Here is a 16,292-nt window from a genome sequence, read left to right as displayed (position 1 = left end):
GCTCTCCGAAACGAATAAACAGAGTGACGGTCCGTGTTCATTTATCTTAATCCTTTCATTTATTTAATCCATGGAACACGAGCTGCCTCGTTGGACGAAAGCAGCTCCAGCTCGGATGTCACAGTCAAGCCAACATGCTGCTATCTGGAAACTGTCCAAATCAGTGAATACAGTACAATGTTTACTCACTTTTACCAGTGAAAACGATTCGGTTCAATTCACACACACACACACACACACACACACACACACACACACACACACACACACACACACACACACACACACACACACACACACACACACACACACACACACACACACACACACACACACACACACACACACACACACACACTATTTATACGATGATTATTTGTCCATCCGCAGTAATCGCAGTAAATCTACATTAACGTATCCACATCACTACCCTAGATGGCTATACGTGATATATACCAACATATCCACAGGTTGGAGTGTTGGTGTCCACATCACTACCCTAGATGGCTATACGTGATATATACCAACATATCCACAGGTTAGAGTGTTGTTGTCCACATCACTACCCTAGATGGCGACACGTGATATACACCAACATATCCACAGGTTAGAGTGTTGGTGTCCACATCACTACCCTAGATGGCTACACGTGATATATACCAACATATCCACAGGTTAGAGTGTTGTTGTCCACATCACTACCCTAGATGGCGACACGTGATATACACCAACATATCCACAGGTTAGAGTGTTGTTGTCCACGTCACTACCCTCGATGGCTATACGTGATATATACCAACATATCCACAGGTTAGAGTGTTGTTGTCCACATCACTACCCTAGATGGCGACACGTGATATACACCAACATATCCACAGGTTAGAGTGTTGGTGTCCACATCACTACCCTAGATGGCTATACGTGATGTACACCAACATATCCACAGGTTAGAGTGTTGTTGTCCACATCACTACCCTAGATGGCGACACGTGATATACACCAACATATCCACAGGTTAGAGTGTTGTTGTCCACATCACTACCGTAGATGGCTATACGTGATATATACCAACATATCCACAGGTTAGAGTGTTGGTGTCCACATCACTACCCTAGATGGCTATACGTGATGTACACCAACATATCCACAGGTTAGAGTGTTGGTGTCCACATCACTACCCTAGATGGCTACACGTGATATATACCAACATATCCACAGGTTAGAGTGTTGGTGTCTACATCACTACCCTCGATGGCTATACGTGATGTACACCAACATATCCACAGGTTAGAGTGTTGGTGTCTACATCACTACCCTAGATGGCTATACGTGATATATACCAACATATCCACAGGTTAGAGTGTTGTTGTCCACATCACTACCCTAGATGGCTATACGTGATATATACCAACATATCCACAGGTTAGAGTGTTGTTGTCCACGTCACTACCCTCGATGGTGACACGTGATATACACCAACATATCCACAGGTTAGAGTGTTGTTGTCCACGTCACTACCCTCGATGGCTACATGTGATATACACCAACATATCCACAGGTTAGAGTGTTGTTGTCCACGTCACTACCCTCGATGGTGACACGTGATGTACACCAACATATCCACAGGTTAGAGTGTTGTTGTCCACATCACTACCCAAGATGGCTACATGTGATATACACCAACATATCCACAGGTTAGAGTGTTGGTGTCCACATCACTACCGTAGATGGCTATACATGATATATACCAACATATCCACAGGTTAGAGTGTTGTTGTCCACATCACTACCCTAGATGGCTATACGTGATATATACCAACATATCCACAGGTTAGAGTGTTGTTGTCCACGTCACTACCCTCGATGGTGACACGTGATATACACCAACATATCCACAGGTTAGAGTGTTGTTGTCCACATCACTACCCAAGATGGCTACATGTGATATCCACCAACATATCCACAGGTTAGAGTGTTGTTGTCCACATCACTACCCTAGATGGCTATACGTGATATACACCAACATATCCACAGGTTAGAGTGTTGGTGTCCACGTCACTACCGTAGATGGCTATACGTGATATATACCAACATATCCACAGGTTAGAGTGTTGGTGTCCACATCACTACCCAAGATGGCTATACGTGATATATACCAACATATCCACAGGTTAGAGTGTTGGTGTCCACGTCACTACCGTAGATGGCTACACGTGATATATACCAACATATCCACAGGTTAGAGTGTTGGTGTCCACATCACTACCCAAGATGGCTATACGTGATATATACCAACATATCCACAGGTTAGAGTGTTGGTGTCCACATCACTACCCAAGATGGCTATACGTGATATATACCAACATATCCACAGGTTAGAGTGTTGGTGTCCACGTCACTACCCTCGATGGTGACACGTGATATACACCAACATATCCACAGGTTAGAGTGTTGTTGTCCACATCACTACCCAAGATGGCTACATGTGATATCCACCAACATATCCACAGGTTAGAGTGTTGTTGTCCACATCACTACCCTAGATGGCTATACGTGATATACACCAACATATCCACAGGTTAGAGTGTTGGTGTCCACATCACTACCCAAGATGGCTATACGTGATATATACCAACATATCCACAGGTTAGAGTGTTGGTGTCCACGTCACTACCGTAGATGGCTACACGTGATATATACCAACATATCCACAGGTTAGAGTGTTGGTGTCCACGTCACTACCCTCGATGGTGACACATGATATATACCAACATATCCACAGGTTAGAGTGTTGTTGTCCACATCACTACCCAAGATGGCTACATGTGATATCCACCAACATATCCACAGGTTAGAGTGTTGTTGTCCACATCACTACCCTAGATGGCTATACGTGATATACACCAACATATCCACAGGTTAGAGTGTTGGTGTCCACATCACTACCCAAGATGGCTACACGTGATATATACCAACATATCCACAGGTTAGAGTGTTGGTGTCCACATCACTACCCTAGATGGCTACATGAGATATACACCAACATATCCACAGGTTAGAGTGTTGGTGTCCACATCACTACCCAAGATGGCTACACGTGATATATACCAACATATCCACAGGTTAGAGTGTTGGTGTCCACATCACTACCCTAGATGGCTACATGAGATATACACCAACATATCCACAGGTTAGAGTGTTGGTGTCCACATCACTACCCAAGATGGCTACATGTGATATATACCAACATATCCACAGGTTAGAGTGTTGTTGTCCACGGATGTTACACAAAATCTACTCCAATTGGACATATAATACAGATGAGTTGTCAATTGATGCTCAGCTCACTCCCTCATGCATTCCCAAATAGAACATGGCATCTGGAAATATCAATAAATCATTGGGGAAAGGGAGGAAGAAGGATCAGGGAAAGGGGGAAAAAAAGGATCATGGAAAAGGGAAGAATTAGGATCATGGAAAATGGGAGAATTAGGATCAGGGAAAAGGGGAGAAAGAAGGATCAGGGAAAGGGGGAAAATAAGGATCAGGGAAAAGGGGAAAATAAGGATCAGGGAAAAGGGGTGAAGGAGGATCAGGGAAAAGGGGAAAAGAAGGATCAGGGAAAGGGGGAGAAGAGGATCTGGGAAAAGGGGAGAAGAAGGATCAGGGAAAAGGGGAGAAAAAGGATCAGGGAAAAGGGGAGAAGAAGGATCAAGGCAAGGGGGAAAAAAAGGATCAGGGAAAAGGGGAAAATAAGGATCAGGGAAAAGGGGTGAAGGAGGATCAGGGAAAAGGGGAAAAGAAGGATCAGGGAAAGGGGGAGAAGAGGATCTGGGAAAAGGGGAGAAGAAGGATCAGGGAAAAGGGGAGAAGAAGGATCAGGGAAAGGGAGGGAGAAGGATCAGTGAATGGGGGAAAAGGATCATGGAAAAGGGGAGAATTAGGATCATGGAAAAGGGGAGAATTAGGACCAGGGAAAAGGGGAGAAGAAGGATCAGGGAAAAGGGGAGAAGAAGGATCAGGGAAAAGGAGAGAAGAAGGATCAGGGAAAAGGGGAGAAGAAGGATCAGTTTAGTAGAGGGAGGGTGTTGTGGATGGGAGTTTGTTTGTTTAGTAGAGGAGGATGTTGTGGGTGGGAGTTTGTTTGTTTAGTAGAGGAGGATGTTGTGGGTGGGAGTTTGTTTGTTTAGTAGAGTGGAGATGTTGTGGGATTATCTGCATTTATTAGATTGGGGAACTGGCTGAGATTCAAACCCAGGCTCGACAGCTCAGAGGGGAGGGAACATCCCTCTTGGTTATCCTGCCAGCCCTCAATATTTATCAAAGATGTTAACAAGGAAATTAGATGCATGAGGAGGCCATTCGGCCCATGATACCTGTGCCACACCAACACTAGATGAAGTCAATCTGTCAAAATGACTTAATATCATTGGGGGAATGGGGTGTGGAGTTGACATGAGAAAAGTGTGGCAGTCTCAGAGATATCACAGCAGTGTTAAAAATAAAAGAGAGGAAAAACTTTTTATGTTTCTTGTTTTGGGAGGTGGGGAGTGAAGGCGGGTTTAATGTGAAGAAAATGTAACACCAACCACAAACAATCCCTTGACGAAACCCTCTAACAGATATCACACTCAGCGCAGATGCACACAATCACCCATCCACACTCGAAGTACCACCAACTCCTGCCAATACCCCTCTCACCCTCCATCGCCAATGCTTCACATGGTATTTGTATCGAGCAAGTCCTCTAAAATATTTGTTTTTTCACTTCATAAATAAAACTTCATCCCTTCAATATATGTTTCCTCATTGATGTGAAACTTTTTCAGATTGAATGATATTTCATGATTTTAAGCTGGGCTCATAAAAGTCCCCAGTTGATTGGTAGGTTAATGTTAGATTTTATATTTATTTTTATTTTTAAAGTGTTTGTTGACTTTATCAATAAAACACCATGTTTAGTCATTGATGTTAAACTTTGGCAGATTTAGTGAAATCAAATTCGTTTTAAGTTCAGGTGCGAAAAGAGCCAAGTTGGTAAGATTAGGTTGTGAAATATGTTGGTAGGATTTGGGTTAAATTCTTAGCATTGGTATAGAATGAGTAAAATGTTTTCCTTCATGGCCTTACAAATCACAATTACATCATCAGTTCCTTCACAATTACATAATAGCTTCCCCACCATCCTCCAACATAAAAGATCTTGAATTCTATCCTCCAACCTAAAAAAAGTCTGAATTCCATCCCCTAACATAAAAAAGCTTGATTGTCTTCATGGATTAACCTTTAAAGGCACTAAACATTCACACATCATGAATTCGAAAAGTATTTAGTGAGTTAAAACAAAACAGATATGCGGCGACAAAATAGCAAAATTATTTTGTAGCCCGCCCATGAAAATTATTGCCCACCCCTGCGCTAACTCCTGTTCCTGAGAACTACACACAACTCTGTGTGCGATCCTTCCTGCAGGATGAAGAATCTACATATTTAAAAGTTTCATCACCCACAAAAACTGTCTTCCTCACCTTATTCATACCTCCCTTTACCATTGCACCCTCACTACTGTCTGTACTCTACCCTCACCACTGCTCCTTATACCCTCACCACTGCCTGCACTCGCTACACCCTCACCACTGCCTGCACTCGCTACACCCTCACCACTGCCTGCACTCGCTACACCCTCACCACTGCCTGCACTCGCTACACCCTCACCACTGCCTGCACTCGCTACACCCTCACCACTGCCTGCACTCGCTACACGCTCATCAGTGTCGACACTCGCTACACCCTTACCACTGCCTGCACTCGCTACACCTGCATCAATGCCTGCCTTCATTACACCCTCACCACTGCCTGCATTCACTGCACCCTCATCAATGGCAGCACTCCTTATACCCCCATAACTGCCTGTGCCCCTTAACCCCCACAACTGCCTGTGCTCCTTACACCCTCACCACTACCTGCACTCACTACATCTTCACCACTGCCTGCACTCAACACAAAATTATCACTCTACCTGCAATAACTAAAACCTCATCACTGCCTGCACTTGCTACACCCTCACTATTTCCTGCATGCGCTACACCCCCACCACTGCCTGCACTCCTTATACCCCACAACTGTCTGCACTCCTTCCACCATCACCACTGCCTGCACTCCTTCCACCCTCACCACTGCCTGCACTCAATACACCTTCACTAATGCCTGCACTCCTTCCACCCTCACCACTGCCTGCACTCAATACACCTTCACTAATGCCTGCACTTGCTATACCCTTACCACTCCCTGCACTCGCTACACCCTTATCACTCTGCCTGTACTCCACACCCTCACCACTTTATGCATTTGCTGCACCCTCACCATTTCCAATTTCCTCTGCAGACTCACTCCATAAACCAACTTTTCTCGACAAATTCTTCATACTCTGATATCTGCTTAAAGCGTCTCTCTTTTCTTTAAACCTGGCAATAACTATAATCAGGTGAGCTATTTCCTCATACTACCTGCGTTAACTACCCTCTGTTTGCACTATCCCTGATGTGGCCCACATTAAGCATATATCACATGGTTTGTAATCCTCTTCTCTTCTTATTTCCCTATAACCTGTTACTCCTTTTCCCAACCATATTTGTAACTGACTTAACCGCTCGACTTGGAGCGACAAACAAGTCGGCCTTACCCTGTCGCCTCCAAATAAAATAAACACAATTATCAGCTCGTCTGCTCCAAGCACAACTGCAACCTTGAGTGATATGAATACTGGTTCACAACACCTGACACAAAATCAAGACAACAAATACGAAAAAATAATAATAATAAATAAACACTAATGGTGTTCTGCTATTTGGAGCTCTGAAATTTGCATGTGAACTCTCACCTGGAAGTGAAGGCACACAAGGCCTCATGAGTCACACCAGGTTATAACACAAGAACTCACACCAGGTTATAACACAAGCCAATTTGGGACGAGTAATTGGAAATTCACTGGATGTGACAAGTTTACGGTTGAGTAACTGGCTTCGTTGAGACTCTGCCTGATGTCCAACTGGCAAGGGAGACCCATGAGGTTCCATAAATGGTGGGTCCTTCATAAGAGGTCAAAGTGTTATGATTATTCTTTATCATTACAGTTTGTTACTGTGATTCAACTTATAATAGTGAGGTGATATACCTCACTGGTAAGGTGAGATGGCTATATATATATATATATATATATATATATATATATATATATATATATATATATATATACATATATATATATATATATATATATATATATATATATATATATATATGTATACATATATATTGTTGTGAGTCGGTGGCGAGAACGAGCACTAGGTGGGGGAGATTTGCGTCATCTCCCACCAAACTCCCCGGAATGGTAGGCCGTCGCTCGGATAACTCCATGAGCCGGCGGGTCGTTTAACCGACCGTGGTCGCCAATATCTCAACCGCGTAGCGTAGGGTCTATTTGTCTATAACCAATTTACCTAATTAACTACGCGATTTCGACTTCCGGGGAAACCACGTCCTCGGCACGTCTTGTTTGAACCGGGTCACTCTACCGACTGCGGTAGAGTTCCAACTACCGACTACCAACTCTGGTTCAGGTGCAGCCGAGCGGAAACTGCCAAAGCCGTGCTGGCTGGAATGAACGGATTATCGGGGATAAAACCCGCCTAAACTCAGATCAGAACCATGCTAGACCAATTCAAGAAGGGACGGAAACGAACTGGGGGGCATTTCTAACAAGTTTTATTTACAGTAAATGAAGACACAAAACAATACTTAACGCGAATATGCAAGAAGTATTTACAATGATCCAAAAACACTTATTCAGTTCTACTTAAAGACGGGCCCACACGCAGACACACACACAAAATGAAAAGAAACCCAAAGTCTTTATTGGACCCTCGCAGCCGTGGAGACAAGCTGGGGGCCAGAGTTCGGTGGTGTACCTGACCGTCGGAGAAATGACGTGCTCCGCGATGCGGCACCTGACAATGGTCGCTGGTTTGGTTCCCAGTCGCACGTGTGGGACTCGAGGTTCGTGGTGGAGCTCGGTGGTGAATGGCCGGGGTCCACGGAGGGGGTTCGGGGTCGCTCTTCCCTTCCTCGTAGAGGGCCAGCAGAGACATGTTCGCCGCCTCGACGCGCACCAAAAACTCTTCAACATAACTTTTAAAAGACTCTCCAAGACCTCAAAAAGACCCTCCAAGACCTCAAAAAGACCACCTCTCTCAGAGAGTGCTCGGGAATTTATGGACCTCCCTCAGCGGGGAGGGGCCTTGGTGAACACACCTTGCTGTCCGCCTCTGATTGGACAGGTCCTACGGCCCACCTTTCATGGGCGGGGCCATGGCCCCTGCCAGGAAACCCCAACCAGTCTTCCACGCGGGTTCATACTTGACAAGTAACAGTATCAATGTTGCACAGGCCGTCGTGCAAGAGTTACAACGTTTGTGGAAGGAACGTTGGTGGAAGCGGCAAGGAACGGCTGCAAGACCCTGCCTTGGCAAGTCAGAGACCTTGTAGACACCGGGTGGGTAGTGGATCGTGATGGGGAATGGAATGGTTGTTGGTTGTTCGTTGGATGGAAAGATTTAATAACCTAACGAAAAAGAAATCGCAACGCACGCCTTTGATTCTCCCACTGTAGTTCTTCGGCTATTCTGAAAAAAAAAATTGGCGCCAAGTCTGGCATATTAGGTTTCTTAGTCTTATTTTGTAGGTTTGTACAGTACAAAAAATATTAGACTGGGGAACCTTCTCAAAAAGTGTCCAAACTATGAGAAAAATGGCATTTTCCAAAATGGCCGCCATCATTTTCACGAAATTCATTTTCAAATTATCTCAACTTCTAAACCTGCTCGAAACAAAATTTAGGAATCTAAACTAAGGTTTTTGGTGTCAAGGAATCCATGTAACTACATATCAACTACATTTGCTCATTGGTTTATGAAAAAAAATCAAAATGGCCACCATTTTAGTGCCAAACATGCATATTTTGCGACACATATTTCGATCCAAAGCGATTTTCAAAGATAGTGTGTAAATATATTATATTTTATGTACTATTTATATATTTGCAGGTATGGCGAACATAAGATGGGATGAGTGTGTCTGCCTTGGGTACAGTTCTGCACACTACAATCGAGGCATCAAAGCATTGAAGACAGTGTATGACGCTATGTGGCGTCTTCAATGGGAGGCCTATTTGAGGTGGCGGAATGACGAGGATTTACCAGAATCCCCTGAACTTCAGTTGTCGGTGTCACAGTTCCGGGCAGAACTGTCACTAGTATCAGTTGAGGATCTGATTTCATCGGCAGATTTCTCCAATTTGAAGGAAAAATTTGATCGCTTCACAGAGTCATGTTGGCCAAATGCCAAGTTCTGATCCGAGTTCATTGACATGGTCGGACTTCTCCTGTGCTTCCTTCGTTCAACCAGGACAGGAAACTGGCTTATGCATCTGGAATGCCTGCAAGAAATGTTGCCGTGGATGGTAGCCTATGACTGCACTAACTACAGCCGCTACCTGCCAGTGTACATACTGCAGATGAAATGCCTGCCAGAAACACATCCAGATGCTTATGAAGAATTCCTAGCTGGAAACTTTGCAGTTCAGCGCAAAGAAGGCAATGCATTCAGCAGAATCGCCCATGACCAGACGATAGAAGTTACGATCAACAGAGACACAAAGACCAGTAGAGGTTTGATAGGAAAACCCCTACATCATGAGAGCGTCAACCAATGGATATGGACTGCGGCTGACAAGGCACAGTTCTACCAATGTAATAAGGATTTGAGTGGTTTGAGTAGAGCTGGAGTTCAGACGCACAAAGATGGCTCAACAGCCCGAGTCAAGCATGATGAAGAGGTCGTGCAAAAGGTGATGGCAACTGCTAAAAATCTAGTAGACCCCTTCACTCACCAGGAGGTGATCACCCATGTTGCCTCGGGAAAACATGCAACACCTGGAATCGAGACAGATCTCCTGACTGCAGGACAAGTGGGACTGAAGGAAGTTCATTCATTTGCTAATGATCGACTTAACCCAGATGGTGATGTAGACTTCCACGATCCTCTGCCTGAGATAAAACTGAGAACATTTGCGTCATTCACTCAGAAAACCAAGGAAGTCACAAAGAAAGATTATCACCAAGAAACAACAGCCGTCTTCGCACAGCTGTATGATTGTAGACAGAGAGGTAAAGTGAACCGTGACGAATTGTTGTCATATGAACTGACGAGTGTTCCCAGATCTCTGGCAGAACCAGACGGTGCCAAGCTAAGTGCAGTAAAAGCAGAGCTGCTGCACATACTGAGAGATGAAGCAGAAACTGTACCACTCCCTCTGCCACCCAACACAACACACATAGTACACGCTATGGCTGTACTGCAGTCATTGGATCCAAAGAACACGTACGATCATCTGGCACTGCGGGTTTTCAAGTTGCTGCTTAAAGGAACAGGGAATGCAGCCATTGTTCACTGGGTTGTGGATACATATCCATTGGTCTCCATAAAGCATGCCGAGCATGCACGGAGAGATGACGTCGTAGGTGTACTACACTACAGCATCAAGTCTGGGAACCAACCAGTCCCCAAGCAGTACAAGAAAGCTCTACGATGTGGACCCTACAAGGAGGAGCTCCTCACGTTCCTTCTGAAGACGTGGACAGATGATGGAGATGGTGAATTTGTTACACTGCCAGCGAACAGAACAGTGTACGTTACATTGGGCAAGACATGCGTCCGCTTAGCCAGAAGTGATGCAGGATGTAATGCGAGCGTGCCACAAGATGACCTCACGTGTGACCATGAAGAGGCCGACACCCGTCTTCTCCTGCATGCGAAACATGCCAGCTTAGAGAGCGATACACCAATCCTGATCAGGTCACCTGATACAGATGTCTTGGTGCTGTCGGTTTTCCTCTGTTCCAAAGAACAACTACCACTGCTCTTCAGAGTACAGAAGAACAAGGCGTGGTCGTACATCAATGTGACGAGTATTGCTGAAAATCTAGGTCCTAATGTATGTGCTGGTCTACCTGGAATGCATGCATTCAGTGGATGTGATTCCACAAGTAGATTCGCTGGACATGGAAAGAAATCATCACTGAACCTTCTGGAAGGAAATGACGAATTCTGCCAGGCCATGAAGACACTTGGAGAGAACTTTGATGCAGATGATGAAACACTGAAGCAGACAGAGAAGGCGATATGTCACCTGTACCATTCATCGCAATGTAGCAACACAAACGATGTACGCAGTGAAAAATGGAATAGACACACAACAGATATCACCAAGCTACCTCCATGCCATGACAGCGCAATTATGCATATTCGCCGAGTGAACTATCAGACTGCTATCTGGAAGAGAAGCCTGGAAAGAGAAATGGAAGCCCCTTCCCCGCATGGCCACGGTTGGGCTGTACATAGAGGCGACATATCCATTGTTTGGATGTCCCAACCACATGCACCTAGTAAAGTGCTGGATCTCGTCAAGTGTTCTTGCAAATCTTACACTCCATGCAGCACGAAGAGATGTTGATGTAGACAACAGGGACGTGCGTATATGGTAGTATGCATGTGTAGCGACGACTGCTGCAACACAGAAGATGTTGCCACAAGTGACGACAGTGACATTGAATGAATGCATTATTTAGACATTGGAAGAATGTATGTACATATACTACAGAACACTTACACTAAATGAGTGCATGTTCCGGTACCAGGTATACGGATGATTTTGTATGATTACCTGCCGGTGAGCTAGTGTATATATGATTGCGAGTTATTTGTCTGTAACGTATAATAAATACTTTTTGTCGAATTCGTCTTAGTCATATTTACATGAAACATTCAAGAAAACAATCAGTGATTGTAACAGCATTTATACAATATGGAATATGCCAATCTGGAACTTAATGGCAATATGAAAATGAATACAAATAGCATTGTATCACTATCCCAGAATATCCATTATGAAATGGTATTTGGCATTTAAATGCCTCCATTTTGACTTATTTTACAAAAAAATGAATATAAGTAGTTGAAATGTATGTAATTGGATTCCTTGACCCCCAAAACCTAAGTTTAGATTAGTAAATTTAATTTCTCGGAGGTTTAGAAGTTGAGATAACTTAAAAATGAATTTTGTGAAAATTGATGGTGGCCATTTTGGAAAATGCCATTTGTCTCATAGTTTGGACACTTTTTGAGAAGGTTCCCCAGTCTAATATTTTTTCTACTATATAAACCTACAAAATGAGATCAAGAAACCTAATATGCCAGACTTGGCCACGAAAACTCATTTTAAGCCTCTCCTGAAAAATAGCCTAAGGACTACTAGACAAAAGGAAAGGGATTTGACTACACACATACTTAACGACATAACTGACTTTTGGGACATCTGTATGTTGAATGCAAATGGTTTCCAGATCCGTAACAATATATATATATATATATATATATATATATATATATATATATATATATATATATATATATATATATATATATATATATATATATATATTGTAAAAAGTGACACTCACGTGCTCTCAGATTCTTACCTGCACTCCCCAGGTTCCACACAGTAACCTTGGCGTGGATTGCATCCTGGTTTGCATTTCACAGCTGGGGTGGAACACAGTTTGGAGCTATTATACCATAATACATGCATCATGTAAATATAACTAGGCACAATGCCAGCACACAAGGACTCACATCAGGCTATCACACAAAGCAAGCACACAAGGACAGAGCAAGAAACAAGTGTGGCGATAAAACCTTAATTTAACAATGAATGAGTAATAGTGTGTTTGTGTTTCCATCCAAACCTTTGGCTCATAATGGAGATAACACAGGTTACAATCTCACCTCATACACCTGATGTGTTTGTCCACTGTCTACTATTATGTCCTCATCTCATTGATATTAAGGTACACTGATTTCTACTCACTATATTCATGTCTTTGTTCTGAATGTGATGTATGACTACATGTACAACATCCTCCACGAACCTCGTATCAATGTAAAAAAAATCACAAAAGAGAAATAATAAATTATTCACGAATAATCTTCAGGCCGAGACTTCTGGTTTCGCCCTTCTTGCAAACACAGCACACAGTATATCGGAGCCATTGGTATCGTTAATATAAGCTTCCAGGGTGTGGGTGATGTATCACAGGCAACAGAAATTCTGATCATCCAGGCACATGCAACCGTTAAAGCACACACACCATACTATGTGCATGCGCACATCTATAGCGTGAAAAGCACTGACACGTCAGAGCTCCTCATTCATTCCGTGCGCCGTTAAAGGGTCGTGCATGCACTAAATGACTAAACAATCAGGAAAGTGAACAGATGAAAGCAGATATGGCTGCCTCACCATGAGTGATGGAGCAGTACAGAGCCACGAGTGCAGACAGCACAGTAAGGATCGCCGTGCGTGACATCTCAGCGGGACTCAGACGCAGAGTGGAGTGTGCGCTCTCTCAATGCGCAACAGCAGCTGCAGCAGTCGAAGCCTCGTCCCTCCCCTTTCCTCCTTTGTTTCCATCGATCTCTCATCAGGATGAGCCCTCCCTCGATCAAACATCATCACAGTGATATCGCTCAAGACGGAGCAATCAGAGGCTTTCACGATGTTTAAATGGCATCATTTAGGGTCCCCGACATAGAGAACATCGTCCATCTCAATTGTTTTCCACTGCTATGGGATTTTCATCATTAGTATGGAATTCGTTCCATAGTCCAAGACAAACCAATCCATCCATTGTGCCCATACTCTGTGCGGTGCGTTGGTGCTGCCGAAGCAGTCTCCTTGGCTATTGGACACAATCCTGGACGGGTCGCCACTCCGACACAAGATACCAGCAACCTGGTACTCATTTTGCCAACCTCGGAAGGATGTCGGGTAGAGTCAACCCCACCTGGTATTAATTCAACAGCCGAGCAGGATTTAAACTCAGGATCCTTGGATTCCAAGTTCACCACCCGAACCATTAAAACAACACCAGGTATAAGACAAACCAATGTGATTATTTCAAAAAACTTCACTATGAACATCGTGTATCGATAAACCTTGTATATCTTATATTGTTAGTATGTCTTGCCCCTTGTGCAGAATTTTGTGAAATCCGTTGTTTACAACTTATGTGAAGGTTTTCCTTGGTATCCAAAATCTAGGCTTATGGAAGAACGAGGCTCCTTGTTTTTTTATAGATATATATATATATATATATATATATATATATATATATATATATATATATATATATATATATATATATATATATATATATATATATATATATATATATTTTGTGTACATAGTCGAGGCTCATGGAAGAGGAAGAACACAGAACGGACCAGGACGCAACATAACAACAGGAACAGCAGAAGGAGAAAGGGTAAATGCCAACAGCAGGACAGAGGGAGACAATAGACGGAGACGGACACACAAGGGATACGGGTGACGATGAGGGGTAGGGGAGAACGCAAGTGGTGGACAAGATGGATACAGAAGCAAACTTTCAGGAGAGGTGTGGGGTGGTTTAACGGGTGTAGAAAAGATCATGGTTTTGGATGGGGGATGATTGGACATGGTGAGCAGCTGTCTTGAAGACCTGGAGGGAAGAATGAAAATTGCTCAAAATAGTATATTTGTGGGATATCCGATCCGATGTACCATTCTCTGTGTTACAGAGTGTTGGTTCTAATGAAGCGGTTTCTTGGCTTGGGGTCGTGCTGCCCAGTTTGCCATCCCTATCCCAGCAGTAGTGAGGGCAGGGATTTGGAACTTGGCCGTGGTGCCTGCGGTGGCTATAAATTGTCCACAAAGTAAACAAGAATGATTTAAACGAGGCAGGATTGTCAACTTCATGTGAGTGTACAAGTCAAGGATTTGGCTCGTGTATCTTTTTTTGTCTTTCGAAAGATTTTCTCAATTATCTCAATCTTCTCGGCACAAAATCATACAGTCCAGCCACAGTCTTGCTGGAGACCACAGTATAAAGCATGCAGGAACTATAATATCAAACAGCAACCCTGCTGGGAGGACAAATCCTTGATTCTGACGCATCCTTGATGTAGCACCGGGTGAATCCCTGATCCAGGACGATCCCAAATGCACCATTTGGTATATCTCGAATCCATGATGATCTCTCTTATCCCCATCACCAGGTGTATCCTTGATCAAGGAAGATCCTTGATCCATCCCCACTCCCCTCCACTGTCGAAGATGAAACCGAATGGAAAATCGAAACGGGATATGTTGACAGCTGCTGTTATCATCAGCATGGATTGGGGTCGATGATTACATCCAGAGCCACACAGAATTTTACTTTTGCCAACTACTCCATTTTAATTGTTCACGGAATCTGACATAAACGTACAAGTTTATTCAAACTACATGATGATTGAACGTACGGACCCAACACTATTGGCCATGCCATGAGATATCATACATAATATAGAGGAGTTTGCAATATCCAACATGGTCGACCTCCTGTGTTGGCTTAGCAGTTCTGTTTATTCTGAGCAATTTTCCTTCGTAAGTTGTGCATACTGAACTGCATTTATCTTGTCATCGATGGCAGACTTTACAGCAGATATTACTATAGCAATGTTTCCCAGTGTGCGCACGAGTAAGTGCGATGCGATGTAATGTCACGGCGATGCAATGGCTTGGCGTGTCGTATTGTGGTTGTTTTTTTTTGATCCATAAAAACATTTTTCGTTCTCATTGTATGAGTGCAATACCCCAGAGATAATGTCACTTCCTCATGTTAGAATCATTGTAATCGATTCAGCCATTATTGTGCTAGCCTGGCTGAAGAAAGAAGAAGTACAAATTGGCAGTTTAGCGATCTCTACATTTGGTACTTCGGCGATGTATTCATATTCAGGTGTCTTTATCAGTCTTGGTAGTTCTGAAAACCCTTGAGAATAAGAGGTGTGACTTCTAAAGCCTTATCTCTCCACTCTAAAGTAGGTTTTCAGTGTATCGTTTTGTAGACATTTGAATGGGGCAGACACTTTTTTTCCCCATACCATCCCTTCATATGGAATGCTCAAGTACCGTACTCCATGATGATGTGATTTATTTTGTAACCTCTAAAAGGTATTATGGTTCGTGTGTCTGCTCTGAGTCTGGTAGGTCGCCTATGCCAACCCCAGCCGAGTCGAACCGAAGACTTTCAAAATGGCAGGTGATGCATCGTTGCTTCGCACTCGGCATTTAGAGGATAGAGCATGGGTAAAAC

The 16,292-nt window shown here is 43.6% G+C and overlaps 1 protein-coding gene across 7 annotated transcripts in view; it reads right to left on the bottom strand.

Moving 5' to 3' along the window:
* The window catches only part of LOC147019429 (uncharacterized), a 112,119-nt gene that overhangs the window by 36,225 nt on the left and 59,602 nt on the right, over positions 1–16,292 (bottom strand). For 4 of the 7 annotated variants that reach the window (XM_085893897.1, XM_085893894.1, XM_085893895.1 and 1 more), the window contains 2 exons: positions 13,415–13,611; positions 12,594–12,657 (listed from right to left, as the gene is read on the bottom strand). The exons of 2 other annotated variants lie outside the window; for them this stretch is intronic. In XM_085893897.1, the coding sequence (XP_085750023.1) occupies positions 12,594–12,657; positions 13,415–13,481 (131 nt within the window). In that variant the 5' untranslated portion in view covers positions 13,482–13,611. Of the gene's footprint in view, positions 1–12,593; positions 12,658–13,414; positions 13,612–16,292 lie in introns of those variants that run through there. One more of the 7 variants, XM_085893898.1, reaches the window with a different exon arrangement.

The sequence above is a fragment of the Eptatretus burgeri genome, chromosome 9 (assembly GCF_056783735.1).
Source record: "Eptatretus burgeri isolate ZD-2024b chromosome 9, Ebu_testis_v1, whole genome shotgun sequence".
Classification (NCBI taxonomy): domain Eukaryota; kingdom Metazoa; phylum Chordata; class Myxini; order Myxiniformes; family Myxinidae; genus Eptatretus; species Eptatretus burgeri.
Note: the sequence above shows the minus strand (reverse complement) of the source record. Positions and strands in the feature narration are given on the sequence as shown.